Source organism: Histomonas meleagridis, assembly GCF_020186115.1.
Source record: "Histomonas meleagridis strain 2922-C6/04-10x chromosome Unknown scaffold_85, whole genome shotgun sequence".
In the NCBI taxonomy this organism is placed as follows: Eukaryota; Parabasalia; order Tritrichomonadida; family Dientamoebidae; genus Histomonas; species Histomonas meleagridis.
This window is the reverse complement of record NW_027150932.1, coordinates 39,102-59,222: the sequence shown is the minus strand read 5'-3', so window position 1 is coordinate 59,222 and position 20,121 is coordinate 39,102. Positions and strand designations below refer to the sequence as shown.

Here is a 20,121-nt window from a genome sequence, read left to right as displayed (position 1 = left end):
CAGCACTTATGAAAGCATCTTCAAAAGGTTATACAAAAATAGTTGAATTACTAAATGAAAAAGGGGCTATTTAAAATTTTAAATATTAATTGGTTCCAGATCCTGCATAAATTGAGTAAATGCTCTTTCAAATACCTTATCTTTTCGCATTTTGAAGTTTTTTGTTCAACAAATAACTATTAATATCAATATGTTTGTTGTTCTCCGTATTTCTTCAATTTTTTGTTTTATTGGTTAGAGTACTTTTTTATTTTTTCTTCTCTAATTTTTCGATCTCATCATCCAATCTCTCTCTGAGCAAATTTGTTTTCGTTTTCTTGTGTTTAGCCATAAGTTCTTTCAGCTCCTTCTCTTTTCCCTTCATTTTCAAGTTGAGTTGCTTCATCACTTATTTTAACAACGTTTGAAATGACCTTGGTATGTATGTTTCTTCTAAATGTTTAAGTTTCTTTAAATTAGAGAGAAACTTTGGTTTCTCGACCCAAAAATAAGTAAAGTTCACTTCCTATGAATTTTTGTTCAAGAATTATCATTTTATTATTTCCGTAGGTTCCACGTTACCGATCACTGCCTGTGAAAACAGTGCAATTCACGACATATTTTCTCAGCTCAATGAGTTAAATCGTTTATTAACACGTCATCAATCAAATTGTTGGGCACAATACCATTGCAACTTTGTAACATTGCACAAAACCTTCGGAATTCAACTTATCATTTAGGTCCAGAAGGATCTTTATTTTTCGAGCCTGATCCACAGAAATGGGTACAGTTTCATATATTAGATCTGAAAGCTATTTCAGTATCATTTCATAATTACATTAATTCCAATACAAAGAAAAGATCAAAATCAGTGATAAAATATTAAAGAAATTTAATGGAATGTTGAGTTTATTTGAAATATCCCAAGTCTTATTTATGTGTAACAATGATGAAGATGAAGCCATGCCCATACTTCGTACTATGATTTGATGATTATTAAATATGTGTATATTCATTTTTATAGTTTTTCAAAATGAAAAAATTAATACCAAAGTATAACTTTTGATTTGTAATAATATGGAAAATTTTGAATAAAAGTATCAATAGATTTCTCATTTTTGATGAAATTTTATAGCTGCAATGTAGGGAGCATCTGAAATATCAATTGTTCCAATAAATTTTATGTTTGGAATTTGATTAGTGATTCTACCATTTTTAATTATATAACTAACTATAATGCACTATCTTATTTATTGGTGTTATCTTATCTTCAAATATAAACTTACCTTTTCCAAATTACTACAGATAGATTCATCAAATTTTTATTTCTTTTCATTAGCGAATATTTCCCAGATTTTCGGTTGAATTCATTATATGCATCAATTAACATTAGAATATATTCTTTTTGGAAATTTCTAGAACCTATTTTTTTATACAAAGAAATGCATTTCCGAAAAGTGATATGAATTTTTGTAAAAAAATCAAAATTGACAATACTGTATCGGCAGCCGATGAAAAAGTGTTAATTCACAATGAACATTATTTCGAAGATTTCAGAAACTCGAAAAGTGTTTGGAAATTTTTACGATTGACAAAAAATAATGAGCAATATAATGTGCATAATATTTTTATTATTTTATTGTAACTTTAGTTCAAGCACTTGTTTAAATTTTGTTTCTGTCGTTTGTTTCTTATTTCTGTTGAACATAAATATTACAATTCCGACAATTATCAAAACTATCACAATAGCGCCGCATATAATGCCAATTAACAATTCATTTGATATCGAATTATCTTTTGGTGTAACATCACTGACAACTAATGTATAAAAGTCATAATAATAACTATAATAAGACGAATAATATATAACAGTGTAATCGTAATAAATGACATTTGTCGATATATAACTATAAGTGGATGCAAATGTTAACAATGAAATTGTATTTATATCCTTACCAAAATTTCAGTCTTTAATCAAAAAAGTGACTCTAACGGTTTCATGAACTTTTATTTGAATTTGGCGGTTAGCAATGCCGATAGAAATACTAATGTTATTTTTTTTAATGTCGATGCATTCCAACTTGCACGTTTACGACAAGAAACACATCATACGCAAATTCGAAAAGTATCTCACGCTCATTCAAACGCAGCGGGTTGTTTCGTTCCAACCGGCAAAGAATGAGTTATTTTGCCGCAATGCGACTGCAAGTCACAAACTTCCTTCCACATTAGACTACGAATGGGAGTGCGTTGATACCTCAAATGGATTCAACTTCAATAAAACTCAATATCAATGGTTTGCATTTCAAGGAGATCTAACTCAGCCAGAGAACTTTGATCCAACGCAACATTTCCTTCACTTCGACTTCGTCATCGACCGAAAGTTCACAGTGCGTCCGTGGGACGACGAATTTCCGGCAGGTCCCGAAGGAAGATTTTGGATCAATGGGAAGCCGATTGCAGCGATTGACGAGTTCCATCACGGCGCAATGATCACAGAGCTCGGGCACGTTGAGTTGCGAATATTCACAGCGCGTTGTGAGAGTAATCATTTCCTATCACGATTTGGTGTCAGTTGTGTTCATAAAGACACTGAATCACTTTATCAACGAATTCGTTTTCTGATTTCAGTCATCAAAGAACTCGATGAAGATAATGTTGACAAACCGAATCTCATTCGCATCATCGATGAAACAGTACGTAAACTCGACATTCGAGACTTAAGTGATCCGATTCCATTAAAAGATATTCGCCGACATGATAAAGATCGAGTAGCGTTTTATAACAGTGTTCCATCTGCATTAGCATATCTTAAGTCATCACTTAGTTCATTACCAAAGACAACAGAATTAGATCCGTCAGTATCAGTTATTGGATATAGTCACATTGATACATGTTGGGAATGGCCGTATTCATTATCACATTTCAAGTCAGCGAATACTGCGATTTCTATGATACATTTAATGGAACATCCTCCGATTGATTGTGATAATGTCCAATGGCATTTCTTAGCTACGTCAGCGCAACATTATAAATGGCTCAAGAAAGATTCTCCCGAAATATATGCGAAAGTTGTGGAGAAAATTAAAGAAGGAAGATGGGAACCAAATGGCGTAATGTGGGTTGAGTCAGATATTAATAATCCAAATGGGGAATCATTAATTCGGCAACTTATAATGGGAATTCGATTCTTCAAAAAAGAATTCGATATAAAACAAACAGTGCTATTTTTGCCTGATTGTTTTGGATTTAGTGCAAGTTTACCTCAGATACTTAGAAAGGCAGGAATCGAATGTTTTGTGACATCTAAAATTTCATGGTGCGAATATACAAAATTCCCTCATTCGACTTTCATATGGAGAGGAATTGATGGAAGTGATGTAACTGCACATTTTATAACGACTCCAAGTTCGTGGAGTTATCAAACTTCAACTTATACAGGCGTATCGAATGCTTATGAATTAATTGGTACTTATAAACAATATAAACAAAAAGATATACTTAAAGATTCTGCATTACATACTTCTGGTAATGGTGATGGAGGTGGAGGAATTACTGAAGAAATGGTTTGGAATTTGAATTTAATGAATGAATTACCAAAAATTAATAATGTGCCAAAATTAGTTTTCCCAACTTTAACTGAATTATTCGAAGAAATTTTACAAAAGAAAAATCAATTACCGATTTGGGATGATGAATTATATTTGGAATATCATAGAGGAACTTATACAACACAAGAAGAAGTGAAAAGAATTAATAGAGAATTAGAAGCAAGTCTTCATAATGCTGAATGGTTCATTGTAATATTAAGTTCATTATATAAATTGGATTTTTCTGATGTTTTAACCGAATTAGAAAATATTTGGGAGAAAACTTTGTTATTCCAATTCCATGATGCTGTTCCTGGCTCATCAATTAATGAAGCAAATCAAGAAATTCTCAAAAAAGGTGAAAAATGTCTACAGAAAATTAAAACAATTATTCAAACATTAGCAAATAAACTTTCTTCTTATATACCTTCTAAAGATGACGACACCATAATTTTCAATACTTTATCGCACGAACGATCAGTTTGTGAACAAAAAGTAAAAAGTTGTGGATGGACTATTAAATCACCAAATACTATTATTAAAATTGATGATATCGAAACTACGACATATGAGAAAACATTAGAAGATAATTATAATGTTCATACACATAATCATCAATTTATAGAATCGACAATTCCACCACATAATAATCCGGAAATTATTATTAATTCCAAGAAGAAAACAGTTACAACACCTTTCTTAAATATTATATTTGATGAAAATGGTCTAATTACTTCAATAATAGATCGTAAAACAGAACGTCAATATCTTTCTTCACCAGCAAATTTGTTTGAACTTTATGAAGATCGACCAATAAATTGGCCTGCATGGGATATACAATTATATCATAAAGAAATGCAAATTGATTCGCCGATTTTCGATGGTTATGAATTTAATGATGATAAAGTTATACTTCGTTATCATATATCTAAACCTGGTAATGGTAGTGCAGAAATAACAACAATTGAACAAATTATAACTTTCTCAAGTACAGGCCCATACATTGATTTTAAGACTATTGTTAATTGGACACAACATGATAAACTTCTTAAGGTTACATTCCCAACTACAATACGTTCAAGATATGCAAAGTTTGGAATACAATTTGGTAATATACAACGTCCGACACATTCGAATACTAAAAGAGATATGGCTAAATTCGAAACATATGGAAGATGGGCAGAACTTAGTGATAGTTCAAGTGGTGTATATATATGTAGTGATGTAAAATGTGGTTATGATGTCCATGAAAATATAATGCGATTATCATTACTTAAAGCTCCAATGCAAACTGATAAATGGGCTGACTTCGGGAAGAGAAAGTTTAATTATAGAGTATGTTTCGGCCAAAATATTAATATAGTACATTTATCTAATGAAATTAATAACCCAATTGTTATTTCAAAGGATGTTAAAAAAGATGAAATTAAACAAACATTAAGTGTGGATGCTTCTTTTGTAGAAGTAAATGATGATAATGTTATTATAGAAACTTTAAAGCCTTCTTATGCAAATCCTAAAGATTGTTTCATTGTAAGAATGTATGAAGCGTCTGGAAGTTGGAGAAAATGCGAAGTAAAGTTCCCATTATTAAAAGCAAATGAATGGGATATATATGAAGTGGATCTTCTAGAAGAAAAAATCGATGGAACAAAACAAATTAAAACAAGCAAAGGTGGATTCGCGAGTTTCGAAGTTGAAATGAATGCATTTGAATTAAAGTCTATTGCTATGTACCGCAAGTCCAAATTAGAGTTATGAAACAAAAAAAATATTTTAAAGCTTCCGAATATATCCCATTGAAGTTTCAAGCTTTTGAAGGAGCTCAACAGTGGCTGCCTTTTTGTTGGTAACAATGTTCATTTGTGAATCTTTTAACTTCATTAATGCTTCAAATAGATTCTGTGATGCTAAAATTGTTCTTTCAAATAACTCAGAAACTTGCTTCATTTGTTCACCAATCATATCAATAATAGCAGTGTCATTGGCTTCAATTTCACTGATGATCCTGTCAACTCTTTGTGCTACATCTGCACTGGTGATTTGCTCGTTTTCATTCGTGTTTAAGATCTCTAAGTACTCATCACTAGGGAAAGGAATTTCGGAATTCATTAAAAATTTTGTTGTGTTTGATGTTTGGCACTTTTTGTTTTGATGTTTTTTTCCAAATCTTTTAAATACTGTTTAAGTGAGTTCTAAAGAGTTTATAATTTTAGTTGTCCTAATAATCCCTGCATAAATATGAAAATGGATTATATTGATTTGAGATTAATTCATTAAAATTTTGTATTAAAGATTAGATTAAAATTTTATTGGAAATAGATCATAAACAAGTTTTCTCAGATTAATTTCATTTATAAATCTATTTTATTTAACATTAATGATTAAAATTAAAACGCCTTTCATTATTAAGAAATGTTATATGAAAATAAAATACAGAATTCAAAAAAAATGAAGAAAAATGGAATGTCTAAACCCAAGAAAATTATGATTACTATTTTAGTTATTTTAATATGTATTGCTTTATATTTTATTTTTAGAAACAAAAAGGAAGATGAAATTAGTGATCTTCCACTTCCATATATTTACAATACAGAATTTTTAAACACTCTTAATACATTTCAGTCTTTAGAAAATCATAATGAAATCCTTGTTATTCACGGTTCCAAAGGTATTGGAAAATCACGCGGTTTATTAGAGTTTTCCAATAAAGTTTTAACAGAGAACCGACTTGTAATTAATTTTGATTTTCAAATGCTTCAAAACATTTCCACAGATGCCGACATCATTGAATTAATTCGACATTCTCTCATATACAGTTTCCAAAAATTTGATGGACATCTTTATCGACAAAAGAGCATTCAAGAATCGCTTGATCTCCTTAAATCTCTTACCCATGTATTTCAAGTTCGCAATTCCAAATTAGAATCGCAATCCATCAAAGACACCAAACTTCTTCAATGCCTTAACTCCATTCTTCGTCTTATTTCGCCTCTTCCCAACAAGCCCTCCATTTCTATTAACTTTATGTTCAAAGGCTTCGAAGCGATATCCAAATCATTCCGTCCGATCATCATCATCAACTCGCCCGAAAACCTTGCCAATATCAATACGACTTTTGCGCAATCCATTTACAGTAGCTTTTTAGATGCATTACAACAATCTCAACATGACTCAACACATTACGGAATCATCATCGAAGTCAGCGACGAACTGTGGCTACTGACGCAACTAAAGCGCTATTCGACGCATAACGCCAATTTCCGTTTGTTTAGAGTTCAAGAATTTGATCTCGATGATGCACGAATTCCATTTTTGCCAATGTTTAAACCATCGCAAGAGCAGCGTATGTTCGAACGCTTTGGAGGAAATGGTAAATACTTTGCCATTGTGCATGAGCTGATGCGAAATGGAGTAACGTTTAACGATGCGTTTAATATGACAAAAGAAAATGTGAAAAAACATTTTGTGGATAATATTATTCACAAGGAAAACATTACAAACTTGTTAAAGATAATGAAAGAAAAAGAAATCGAAATCGATTTAAATGATAATAATTTAAAAGAATTGGTCGAATGTGGAATAATGACTGTGGTGGACGAGAGAAAAGTACAAATCGCCGGACAAGTGTATGAGCACTGTGCTGAAGAGGTAAGAAGTGGCAAATGAAAAAGTTATATTATATAATATTTGATTTTAGTGAGTAAAAACGTTTATATCATTGAAATGTAAATTGTAGAAAAACATTTTATGATAATTTGAGCATATATTGGAGTATCAGTATAATTAGTTAAATTTAAATTTAAACATGTTTCAACCGGCAGAACTTTAATGCAAAAAATGTTTTCTTTCAACGTAGATAGTATCAATATTATGATTATTTTGTTTTGCTATAACAATAAGAGCTGTAATAAAGCATCTGCTAAATCATTTTCTTATATGAATTAAATGCGTTTAAGTTATCATCACTTTTATTTTTCATATTATTTGACTGAGATTTAACCAAATCATATAAATTAAATTTAACCTGATTTGGATAGCAAACTTTTGGAAATCCAAATAATGAAAATATACCACACATTAAGAGGGAAAGAAAGATATTCAAAACTCGAGGGAAATTCCAAAGAAATTACCAATGAATGGGAAAACAGAGTTTTTAATGCAATTTTTCCTGATGAATTTTCAAAAAAAATTTGAATGACTCTTTTTTAAATTTTTGTTTTTCATTTTTCACTAACAATATTGTTAATCTTGAAGAGGCCATTTTCTCTCTTAATTCTCTTGATATAAAATTGAGTAACATGTTACGAAACTTATTTCAATTACAACATGTACGACCTAATTTGGGGTGCCCCCGATATATCGTGCACAGATAGTTGTATTACAATCAATTAAAAACAATAACGTTAACAAATGATAATTTTAGTGATGGCCAGAACACAATCCCAAAGCAGTGCACACCTCATCAAATGGTATTCCTTCTTCCATGGCATCTATAAACAGGTTGATGCTTTTGTACAATCCGTGACACTCTTTCTTGTAGCCTTCAGGGAAATGGCTGCACACCGCATCCTTCGTGATTTCCTCTATTTCATTTCCTTTTAACAAATTTTCATTGATTGCGTATGCAAACGTCAAGCACATACTGCAGTGCACCTGCTCGTATCTATTCGGCGCATATACTTCTTCTTCGTCAATTTCTTCGTTTGCGCTGTCACAAAACTTCAGATTGTTGCACACTTGTTCGTACGAACTCGTCAATTTTAATTGCTGCGCGATGCCGCCAATCGAAGTGGAGACAATCGCCTTGCAGAGGTTTGCGTGAACCTGCGGCTTTAATGCGTTGCAGAGCGCTACAACTGTCGCGGCGGGTTTATGTGAGCGGAGAACTTTGTCAACAAACTTAACTGCTTTGGCACAGATAGAACATGTGTCGGCATTGCTGAGGCTCATTGGAAGTTCGAAGTCGCTGACGAAATCGTTGTCGTCCATGTCAAGATAAAGTTCAAGATATGAATCATCGTCATCGCTGTTACTTACGCAAAGTTTCAGTTTGTCGCAAACATTGGAAATTGAAACTTTCTGCTGAATGAGTTCGGTGATTTTGGTGAGATATTTGGTTATAATGTTGTTGCAAAAGTCACGCCCAATCTTAGGGAACTTAGAACAGAGTTTTTGCGCTTCTTCTTGAACTTGAATTGGTTTGATTTTCGTTTCAATAATGTTGGAAATAACTGTAACAAGATGTTTGCAAATGGAACATGCAATGCCATTCGTAAGGCCTTCTGGAATTTCAAGATCTTCTTCGTCATTCGAATAATAAAAATCTTGATAAGACTCTTTTTCTTCAAAATGATTGTCTATTTGACATTCACCTAAATATTTGCAGATGGTTTCTCTGGAGCACTCATAATAAAGTAAAATCACAATCCTCGTTGCTAGATCATCATTTGTAGCATATTTAATACACTTACTTTTTGCTTCACTAGATGAAAAAATGTCACACCTTGTCGCGGAAACATACGATTCCTCAAATGCTCGAATGATATTTTTACAAATCGAACAATCATCAGCATTTGTTGTGACATATTTTGATGTGTGTGGTTTTATCAGATGAATTCTATATTGAGGCCTTTGTCCTGGTTCATTTAAGATTTTCCTTAATAAACTGCAACAAAGAAGAGTCAGCATTTTGTTGGCAATTTGCCAAATAAACTCTTCAAAAAATCAATAGGTATTAAAATAATTTCAAAGGGGTTTTTTGTCGTAAAATCTAACCGTTGTATCGGTAGTTCATCGGCGAAACTCAATCCGAAAAAATAATAATGCTATTTGTCGTTTACAAACTAAAAATAAACACACGAATATCATATCCGAGTTCGATATATATGTAATTGTTTTTTTTTGTGTGTGTGTTTTGCTTTGTCGTCCCTTTCATTCAATCCTTTGCAATATGAAACGGTTTTCATTAACTGAACGAACAGTAAACATTTTCATTATTTATATATCTCTCATAAAAAACATTTTCCAATTTTCTCATCGTATTAATTAATTTAAGTTACAACGTATGAATTTTTACTCAGAAGAAGGAGAACTTTCGATGTTATCTAAGTCCATTGGTATCATTTCCAAGTTTCCATCGCATTGTACGACGCAAACGTAACCATTTGAGTAGCCCAAAGCGAGCGCGCAGAACATGTGTTTCTTTATCACCATTTTTTTCTCAGGCTCATCGACCGGTATCACTCCCAAGTTAAACTTATCATCGATGAACAGTACGAAGTCTTCTTTCTTTGTGTTCAGCGCGTTTTTCCACAAAACTATTTTTGCGTCCAACACGAAACTCTTTAAGTTCTGACCGAAGGCGTCGGTCACGTAAAACATTTTCCCGATTGTGAATACCACTGAACCATTACCATTTGTTATCATAATATGTTCGATCAACTCTTCGAACTTATAGAACATTTTTGACGACGCTTTTGCTGTGTTCCATATTTCGACTTCGTTATCAGAGTTCGAACACGCGATCACACGAAAGTGTTTATTTTGTGCGAATTTTGTTATGTAATTATTCGCGCGATATATTATCTTTTTACGGTCGACATGTTTTATTAAGTTTTGTTTCGCAAAAAGGATGTTCTTGTTGTTACTGGATATGATATCATTCTCAACATAGAAATCAATTTCACTAAACTCTTTAGTGGAATAACGTTTGAGTTTCTTATTAACTTTATCATAACATAATAAACATTCACTCGATTGAAAGAATTTGACATTAATTAAATTGTTAATTTTATATGTTTTCGTGATTTTGTTTTTCGTTGATTTGGAATTTGTCGTTTGGAATGGATAAAAGACAATGTTACCTTCAACATCGATATAACAAACATAACCATTATGAATAAATGAATATATACACTTATTTGTTGTTAATGGAATTCGTTTTAACATTTTTTCTTTGATTTGTTTCTTCGGTTTATTCCTTTTATTTGTTTTAATTTCTTCACCTTGATTATAATTTAAGATGAAATTATATTCTTTAATTGATTGTTCAAATTCTTTATTTAATAGTTCCAATATTTTCGATGACGATTGGTAATGTATTGAAATGTCTTCAAACTGCGAAATTTCAATTGATTTGTTTGGGGCTTTCAAAATTAAGTCCTGTAGTGAAAATTTCCTATCGGCCGATTGATTTTCTGATATAATTTTTTCTGACAATTTGAATACGTTATTTTGTTTCAGTTCACATTTCAGTTTTTTCTTTTTTTTGGTTTGAAAGAATTCTTTAATTTGTTGAATATTATCTAAAGGATATTTGTTGGTAACTTTTTCAGGGGAATACATATGATAATAAGATGAGAAAATAGAGATATTTAAAAATGAATTTAATAAATCAAAATTATTTTTATCGATTTGTTTATATAAAGAATTTAAAAAATTAAATTTTTGTTCTTTATTTTCGAAATTTGTATATAAGAAAAACAAATCAATGACATATAATATTAACATAACATTTTTAAAATTATTTTGGTTATTCATATTATCCCAAATGACTTTTGACATGAAATCGAAAATTTTCAATTGTTTTTGATTCTCATTAACTTTAAAACTTAAAATTAAAGGCCAAAGGAACCAAAAGTTATCATTTTGTATATTTATTTTAATATTATTATTTAATATTTCATCTATTTTATTATAGTCATTAATTGCTAACATTAAAGTCATACAAAGAATTGAATAATTTGGATATTTTTTAATTTCAACAATTAATTTATTCATAAAAGTTAAAATATTTTCTTTTTTAGATTCGTTCATAAATATTGTAATTAAAATATTAAAGTTAATATCAATATTTAACTCATTAATAATCGATAAAAATTGTAATGAGAAATCATTTTCATCATTAAAATCAATGAAACTTTTCTTGAAATAAAATAATAATAATGAAATAAATCGTTGTTGAATAAGTTTATTTGAATAAATTATTAATGAAATTCGTTGTACAAGGAAAATATCGATTTTAAATGTTTTCTTTTCATATGATTCTTTACATAATAATACTATTGATTGATAATCATTTTCACCGAAATTATAATTCGCAATTAATTCGATCAAATCGATCATTAAATATTTTATTTTTTCATCATTTGTTTGATAGAATTTTATTATGTTTGGTAAATATGAATTTTTACTTATAATTCGTTGCGCATAAAATATTAACTCTGTTTTCATATGTATTATAATTTGTTGAAGATTTGTTGCGTCACATTTCTTCCATATATCGAAATTAAACAAAAGTTTCTCAAGGAATTCTTTTGCTGTTTGTTCTTGTTGAATTGATTTAAAAATATCATATAATATATAATAAAGTTGGAAATTTATATCAAAACCTTTAATGAAATCAATGTTTTCGAATAATGTATTATTATTATTTCCTTTATTCTTTATTAAATATTTTAATGATTTTAATAAGTTCAAATCTCCTGATTTCTCTAATAAGTTTTGTGAATTATTAAATGTTTTGGGATTAATTAAGAAATATGATAATGGATGTTGTTTATTTTGTTCGATATTATTATTTTCTGATATAATTTCGACGTTTAATTTATTATTTATATTATTATAAAACTTTTCATGTAAATTACTGACTTCGATTGATGTTAAATTTCGATTAAATATGTTCAAGTTATTAATAGAACCATATTCATAATCAATGATATTTTTAGGTTGTTCAATATAACATATATTACAATTTAAGTCTTCATTTAAAAAATTCATTTTAACAAATTCGAATTTAGTATTAACTAAGTTATCTTGAATGATACCTACATAAGGTTTATTATTATTACTTGAAATAACTATTAATAAGAAATGTGATTTAGTTTCATATTCTAAATAATCATTTCGTGATAAAGCTTTTTGATTAAAGATACTTGCGAATTCGGTAATATGTTCTTTACCATCATTTTCTTTATATTTGACATTTAAGACATAATTCTTTATATAAATAGTTAATTCAGTATTCGCTGAATCATTTATTTTTAATAAATATAATGTTGCTAAATTCGAATATAATAAATTAATGTCGATTTTAAAACGCATTGTTATAAAAACGTTTTTATTTAAGTCATCACCTTTCAAGCCATTTAATTTAGTGATCGATGTATTAAATTTAATAATATTATTATCATTTTCAGTATAATTTGTTGATTCTAAAATTTTTATTAATAATTTGATCATTTTATTATTACTATTACTTAGTTCTAGTAATTGTGTAGTTAAAGGTGATGATGAACGAATAGAAGCAATTTTACATAAGAATGGAATTATGATTTTCTTTTGTAATTTAAATGACATTTTTAATTTCATTTTAATTCCATGGAAATTAAATTTAACTTCTTCTTTTTCATATGATAAAAATCGTAATAAAAGTTGATCAATTAAAGAGTTTTGACATTGTTTTAAGTTAAATGGAGAAATAATACAATTTTCATATAATTCTTTGATATATTCTTTAAATAAATTCGTTGATCCAAAAATAGAAAATTGGAATAATAAAAATTGTGGATTCCTTATAATATACATAAAATCAAATGTTTCTACTATAATTGTTTTAATTATGTTATAATATTTATTAATATTATTTGATTTCCGTATAAATTTCGACATATTATTAAGTAAATAATTTGAAGGTAAATAATTATATTTAATTTTCGTTGTTATATAAAATAATTGAAATATTATATCTAAATATTCTTCGTTTTTCTTCTTACAAAATATTTCATATATATAATCAAATAAATTAATGAAATCATTTGTAAAGTTATTATTTTCTGTTATAATATTTAATATTAATTTAGACAAATTTAATGATAATAAATAATATTCAGAAATATCGATTTTTTCGATACATATTTCATATGTATTATGTAACCATTCTATAAATGAATAAAACATTGACTTTTTAGTTATATAATGAAATGATTTTTCAATCGCAATGATTATCCAATTCGATATTTCTTCTTCAAATAAAAAATTCATGAATTTAGTACACGTTATTTCATTACCTAATAAACCTGAATGTAATGCTTGAAACAAAAATCCAAAAATTATTTTTCTAAATTTAATTATTAAATTTTTCTCATTAATTTCTTTGTTATAAATAATATATTGTAATTTTTGTGATAACATTATTGTAATTGATAATAATTCAGTTTTAATGTTTGTATCAAAAAATGTTGGAAATGAACTTAAATAAAAAATTATTTCAATCGATATAATTGGATTCGAATTCTTAATTAAATTTACTAAATGTTCCGAACAATAAAATGATAATATCTTTATAATCGTTTGTCGAACTGATATCATTAAATTATTAATACTATTCTCATAAAAAATCGAATGCTTTTCATTAAATATATTTGTTATAATGTTTTTTTCTAAATTTTTATATATCGTATCAAACGTTTGAATGTTTGATATAGTATTAACAAATTTTGGTATCTCAATTATATTATAAAATAATGCTAAAAGTATTATAAATGTCGGAACTTCAAAGTTTTGTTCTATTTCAACAAAAAAATGCGCAAATTTCTCAATGAATGGTATCGAATAATTCAGATTTGACTTGTTTAAGAATTGGACAATCGAATTATTAAATTGACGGAATTGTTGCGTTAAATATTCAGAGATATTATGAAAGATTAATGGCCTTATTAATATTCTCCTTTTAAATATATTTTTGTTTTTGATTATTTCCATGTTTTCATTGTTCTCATATTTGTTAATGTTTTTGATTTCTTTTAATATTTCATATTGTTCATCCGGAAATTTTAATTCGGAATTTTCTTCTTTTTCTTTTTGTACTTTACATATGATTAATTTAAATAAGCGCTCGCCATAAATTTCAACGAAACTTGTTAAGTTTTTGAAGTTTGTTAATGATGAAATAATTGGAAAAACTTGAGGTTGGAAATTATCAAAGAATGGTAATAAGATTCGGATAAAATCATCGGATAAATACGTAATGATCTTGTTTTCATTACTGAATAAACTTGAAATGAACTTTAAAGTGATGTCTGAACATGATGAATATTTATCTTCACTTGACCGACTTTTAGTAGAACTATCATTTTGACTGGATTCACTGATGCTTTGTTCAGAACTTTCACTTGGCGACCTTCGTTTTGATATTGGTCTTGCGATATTATTATTTCCATTATTGATCATTATCTTGCAAAGCTTAACAAAAGTTGGGGCAAATGCCTCAGAAAGTCGATTGTTAACACTAATATGATAAAATATTTGCATAACTGTGTCATATTTAATTTCTTCATTGATAATCTGTGAAACAATGATTTCAAAAAAAGCTGTGGATGCACTACTTAGTTCTTCATATGCAAGTGAACTTGTAAGACCATTTATAAGTACATATATTTTTTGATTTTTGAGATTGTTTTTGTTTTCTTTATATATAAAGGAAATGGCATTATAAAGAACTATAATGGCTGCAAAAGGGGAAATTTCTTTTTCACTACTTGGCTTGATAATACTTTCTAATAGATCCAGATCATAAAAAAAATCGAAATTAATTATTTTAAGCATTTCAATATCTTTCATTCCAGCTTTATAGGCCCTGATGATATTTGTTTTTGTGACTCTTTGAAGTTTTTTAAATGTGTTTTTTTCATTATCTTCAATTGCATAACTTAATTGTTGAAAATCAACTGATTGAAGTGCATTTTTGTAGTATAACACATCATATAATGGCCCTTCTGGAAATTTTGGATTTCTTTCTGGTAGAGAAAATAATTCCCTAATTTTCATCCTCCTTTGACACTTTTTTGATATAAAAATATAAAAGTTCGGCTTTTTAAACGCTTAAGAAAGATTGAAAGGGGAAAAAATTTATTTCAATTTAGGTTATGTAAAATATTCAAAATGACTTTTTCATAATTTATAGTCACCTTGCTATTTCTTGGCAATTTCTCCATTGTTAATAATTGTCAATTGTTTTTTTCCAAGTCTTTATCCAATTTGAAGTTAAATGAAAAGGCTTGTTATGCTACAAAAAAGAAAAAAACTCGAAAAAATGTTTTTTTTTAACAAGGATATCAATTCTAACTTAAATTGTTAAACTTCTTCATGCAAAATAACATATCCAACAAGTTCTTTTTATGGTTTCCCACTAATTGAGTGAAATGAAATAGATTTCATGAACATTATAATAGATAATGATTTCCAAATTGTTATAGAAAGTGATTTAAAATGGACAACTTTACTGCTTGTAACTTTTTTTTTATACAAAAAAGAAAAAGAAATTTTGGTTTGTGAATAATTCCGAAATTTGATGAGCTTATATATAAGAAAAGAAAAAAATTATTTCTCAATTTCTCCTCTATTCTTTATTACTTCAAACTATATACAATTAAAGTCTGTAAATAAAATTTTATCACGATTATTTCTTTGTTGATAATTGAAAGGATTTATAAATCCTTTCAATACTTCAGCTGCCTAACAACTTTTTGAGATTGGTTTCGGTTATTTTATTGTTTGGATGAAAGAAGAAATTTCTTTTAAAGTTGTTTTTCTTGGCGATGCAGATGTTGGGAAAACATCAATCATAAACAAATATCTTAACTACAACGAAAAAATAATACCAACAGTTGGGGCTACAAATTTAAAAAAAAGTATCGATTTGAACGGAGTTTCTTATAATTTAAACATCATGGATACAGCAGGACAAGAAAGATACAGAACGGTTGTTCCCCTCTATCTTCATGGTGCAAATGCTGCTGTATTAGTTACAGATGTTTCAAAACCGGAATCCTTAGAATCAATTGATTACTGGATGAGCTTCATCAGAGAAAATGCTACAGATATATCTGTAATTGTTTTATGTTGTAATAAGATTGATCTTGCAGATGTTCGAGCTTATGATTCGAAAAGTATTCAAGATAAGGCAAACGAATACCAAATAACATACTTCGAAACATCAGCTGTGTCTGGTGTAGGAATTTTCAAGCTTTTTGAATTTCTTATTTCAAGACTCGCATGTTCTCAAGCACCTGATGTAACAAATCTGAAAGAAGCAAGTAGCGAGTCTTCATGCTGCTAGTGTAATTGTTATTAAAAGAATTTATTATTTCTCATGAGAAATATAAATTTATATAAACTATAAAAATCAGTTTTATTGATATAGAATTTAATAATTTTTGCAATCAAAATACAACGCAAAGAAATTTTTCATGTATTTTACGAATCAGTCGAAATTTTAATAATATTCAAAAACTTATAACATGATTAATTACAATAAAAATCATATTTTAATTGTGAATTAATATACATAAATTATAAAAATTATTGAGAATTCTTGGTTTTAATTCATGATTAGGTTGAAAAAACGAAAGAAGAAACGCCGCGGTTCGAAGGAGCCCGTTTTGTATTCAAAAGTAAAATCTTTGTATTGAAATCGTTCAACCGTCACCACTTTTTGAGGCCTCTTCCTTTTTCGATGAAGTGGTTCAACAGCCGCGCATTGTTCAATGTTGGTCAAGAAATTACGGCGCGGTGCATGACTGCACATAATATATTTAGTCAGATTGAATGTTTCAGTGTTGATATCAATGATTTTCAAAACTATTCAAACATAGGAAACATAAGTTTTCCACCATCAGAACCGCAAGCAATAACAATGACACCATCATTACCAACAGACCCAGATGAAACAACATTTCGGATTTTACAAACAGCGATTAGTTATGCTTTTCCAGATTTTGACTTTTCATATCTTACACCGCATTGTTTTAAAGTTGCAGATTCACCAGAAAGAATTCGAAACAACATGTCTTGGAATTTTACATCATCTTTGCCTTATTCAGAGGACTTATTTCAACGTGTCTGGAATGCTATTGAATGCGAGATTCAACCTGCAACATGTGATATATATACATATGAGCCACCATGCTCAGACGCATTTTCAGCTATGGGAGCATTATGGAATGTCAGTTATTTCTTTTTCAATGTTAAGCAAAGGAAAATTCTTCATTTCCATATGCGTGAAGGAGCATCAGACTTTGAACCTATGCTGGACGAAGAAAATGACATTTACAGTCTCGAAGAACAATATTCATTCTCTATCTTTTAAATTGTTAATTTATAAAAAATTTATTAAAAATACTTTTTTCATGGCAAATGTAATCATGATCATTGAGATTAAAAACTTTGCTCGTGTGTAACATTGTTCGATCAAACCTTAAAAAAATGAATTGACCTTTTAGATGAAGCATCTTAGAACAACGTTGTTCTTTCAAAGAAATGGATTTGGGAATTTGCGCAATTTGAAAATTTTCAGGCGTTCTCATTACTAAATCATGAATATTTTAAAAACTCAGTTTAATAGTAATTTATGATTTATCTATCGAAGGAAAGAAAATTATTATATTATAAAATCTATTTATAACAGCATAAAACAAGTACACTTTAATCTCTTTATTTACATTATTTTACAAGTTATAAAAGTAAGCCCACAATTACTGTCGACACAAGAAAGTAATTGTTTAACTACTTTGAGAGTAGATATGAAAAAAGTTCCATTAAAGTGTTTATCAATAAAAATGATAAAAATCTTTTTTTAATTATTGTTATAATTGTGTATCTTTTAAAGGTGGAGATGCGAAATATTTAAACGAAAGGAATTTCAAAACGATTTATTTTGCCCATTTCACAAATCTATTTTTCATGTTTACACTGCTGGGTCTTGAGTTTCTTGGGAAGAAATTTCTTGTAGCTGCGTTTCTTCTTGTAATTGAACATGTCCTTGCGGTTGAATAAATTCTTGTGCTTGCACTTGAGATTGTATTTGGTTCATTTCTGTTATATCAACTGGAGGTGGAATCATAACTTTTACTTGTTTGCCTTGGTTCTGTTTGTTGGCTCCTTTCTTGGATCTTCCATTCAGACTAATCCACCTATTTTTGACTGTGATATCAGTTCTTTTTGGAAAGAACTTGGCAATTCGTGACCATTGAGGGCCAAGCTCTTCATGTTTTTCACGAAGCAGTTCGTCCTCTGCTTCACTCCATGGACCATTTGAAACAGACGGTGAAAGATAATGTTTCCATCTTTCACGACATTGACGTGGATTACGATTTTCCATATGAGAAGCAATGTTACGCCAATCATTTGTCCCATATGTTGAAACTAAGCTTTTTAATTTCTCATCTTCTTCGTTTGAAAACTTTCTCCGTGAAATTGGAGTTTTATGAATTGGAATATTCCCTGGATTTGCCCCTGGAAGGCTTTGCATCCAATTAATGATTTGTGGATTTATACCCGCAGGGGTGATGTTAGGATTCATTTTTTGAAAAAGCGCGCCAAATTAGCCGTGGAATTCAATTGAAACGATACCATCGTTTTGTTTGTGTAAATTTTGATTTTATACAACTTCAATGCTATAAATACTCCTTTTGTATTATTATCTACTTATTTCCCATTATTTTCCTCATGATGAGTATTTTGGTAATAATAAATAAAATCAAAAATAATATTAAAAAATATTAATCAAAAATTACTTGACGCGAAATTCGACCTGATAATGTAGTGAAATATTTTCTTTGTTGTGTTTCAATTTGATTTGGTATTTGAATGTTTCCTCCTTCTAATTTCTTTCTTGCACTTATTTCGGGTGAAAAAATTTCTAATCCAAGTTTTGTAAATGCATATGAATCTTTTTAGATTTAATAATATTCTTATTTAAAAGTTTCCCTAAAAAATATTTCGTTCGTTTGGTAATAATATGTTGAGATCCTGTTTCTTTATAATCATGAAGATATTTGTTGATCTTATGATAACTAACATATTCATTTTCTTTCGTTTTTTGTGAAAAAATTGCTTCTGCTATTAATTTTTCATAATCGCCTATTTTATATGTGATTCTTTTCTTTTTTATTTCATTGTTCCTTCCTTTCTTTTTATTTAAATTTTCTTTTTCCTTTCGTTTTTGATTTTGTTTTGATTTGATTGTCGCTATTCTTGTTGATTCTCTAATTGTTTGTTGTTCTGAACCTCTTGTTTGCATAATAATGATTGAATTGAATAATTTTTATTGATTTAATTTTATGGAGATGAAACATTATGAAAACTCATTATTTTTATTTTATTTGAAGATGTGTATTATGAAATCATTTTAAACAAAACCTCTCTTCATCTTTTTTCTTTATTAAAAATTTATTTAAATTATGTAACATAATGTTAATCATTCATTCATCAAAACAAAAAATAATAAAAATAAAAAAAAAAAAAAAATTATAACATTTTATTAATTAATAATTATTCTATTGAATTACAAAACATAATTTAATGATCATTAAAACTTTGATTCGAATATTTCGTAAATAAAAAAGGAGAAATGAAATCTGAAAGAATTGGATCTGATTTCACAGCATGTAAAACTTGTTCAACTGTAAGAACTGTGGGCGCATCTGTCGGGTTTTCGAGAATTTTAAGTTCATATGTGCTTTTTAAGATACGTTTTAAAAACAATTTTAGT

General features: G+C 28.6%; 8 protein-coding genes across 8 annotated transcripts; 4 read left to right on the top strand and 4 right to left on the bottom strand.

Annotated features, from left to right (window-relative positions):
* Positions 1-2,048: 2,048 nt before the first annotated feature.
* Positions 2,049-5,330, top strand: GO595_011069 (glycosyl hydrolase; the record flags this gene model as incomplete). Its single annotated transcript, XM_067913818.1, has 1 exon — positions 2,049-5,330. The coding sequence occupies one exon, from the start codon at positions 2,049-2,051 to the stop codon at positions 5,328-5,330; it is 3,282 nt and encodes a 1,093-aa protein (XP_067768733.1).
* A 15-nt stretch (positions 5,331-5,345) lies between these two features.
* On the bottom strand, positions 5,346-5,681 carry GO595_011068 (uncharacterized protein; the record flags this gene model as incomplete). Its single annotated transcript, XM_067913817.1, has 1 exon — positions 5,346-5,681. The coding sequence occupies one exon, from the start codon at positions 5,679-5,681 to the stop codon at positions 5,346-5,348; it is 336 nt and encodes a 111-aa protein (XP_067768732.1).
* A 642-nt stretch (positions 5,682-6,323) lies between these two features.
* GO595_011067 (uncharacterized protein) lies at positions 6,324-7,238 on the top strand (the record flags this gene model as incomplete). Its single annotated transcript, XM_067913816.1, has 1 exon — positions 6,324-7,238. One exon carries the CDS (start codon positions 6,324-6,326, stop codon positions 7,236-7,238), a length of 915 nt encoding a protein of 304 aa, XP_067768731.1.
* Positions 7,239-7,991: 753 nt separating this feature from the next.
* Positions 7,992-9,260, bottom strand: GO595_011066 (prosaposin; the record flags this gene model as incomplete). The annotated part of the gene is made up of 1 exon (XM_067913815.1): positions 7,992-9,260. One exon carries the CDS (start codon positions 9,258-9,260, stop codon positions 7,992-7,994), a length of 1,269 nt encoding a protein of 422 aa, XP_067768730.1.
* A 384-nt stretch (positions 9,261-9,644) lies between these two features.
* Positions 9,645-10,034, bottom strand: GO595_011065 (uncharacterized protein; the record flags this gene model as incomplete). The annotated part of the gene is made up of 1 exon (XM_067913814.1): positions 9,645-10,034. One exon carries the CDS (start codon positions 10,032-10,034, stop codon positions 9,645-9,647), a length of 390 nt encoding a protein of 129 aa, XP_067768729.1.
* A 6,094-nt stretch (positions 10,035-16,128) lies between these two features.
* GO595_011064 (small GTP-binding protein) lies at positions 16,129-16,689 on the top strand (the record flags this gene model as incomplete). Its single annotated transcript, XM_067913812.1, has 1 exon — positions 16,129-16,689. One exon carries the CDS (start codon positions 16,129-16,131, stop codon positions 16,687-16,689), a length of 561 nt encoding a protein of 186 aa, XP_067768728.1.
* Positions 16,690-17,085: 396 nt separating this feature from the next.
* Positions 17,086-17,718, top strand: GO595_011063 (repressor of RNA polymerase III transcription MAF1-like; the record flags this gene model as incomplete). The annotated part of the gene is made up of 1 exon (XM_067913811.1): positions 17,086-17,718. The coding sequence occupies one exon, from the start codon at positions 17,086-17,088 to the stop codon at positions 17,716-17,718; it is 633 nt and encodes a 210-aa protein (XP_067768727.1).
* Positions 17,719-18,315: 597 nt separating this feature from the next.
* Positions 18,316-18,879, bottom strand: GO595_011062 (Myb-like DNA-binding domain containing protein; the record flags this gene model as incomplete). Its single annotated transcript, XM_067913810.1, has 1 exon — positions 18,316-18,879. One exon carries the CDS (start codon positions 18,877-18,879, stop codon positions 18,316-18,318), a length of 564 nt encoding a protein of 187 aa, XP_067768726.1.
* Positions 18,880-20,121: the final 1,242 nt, after the last annotated feature.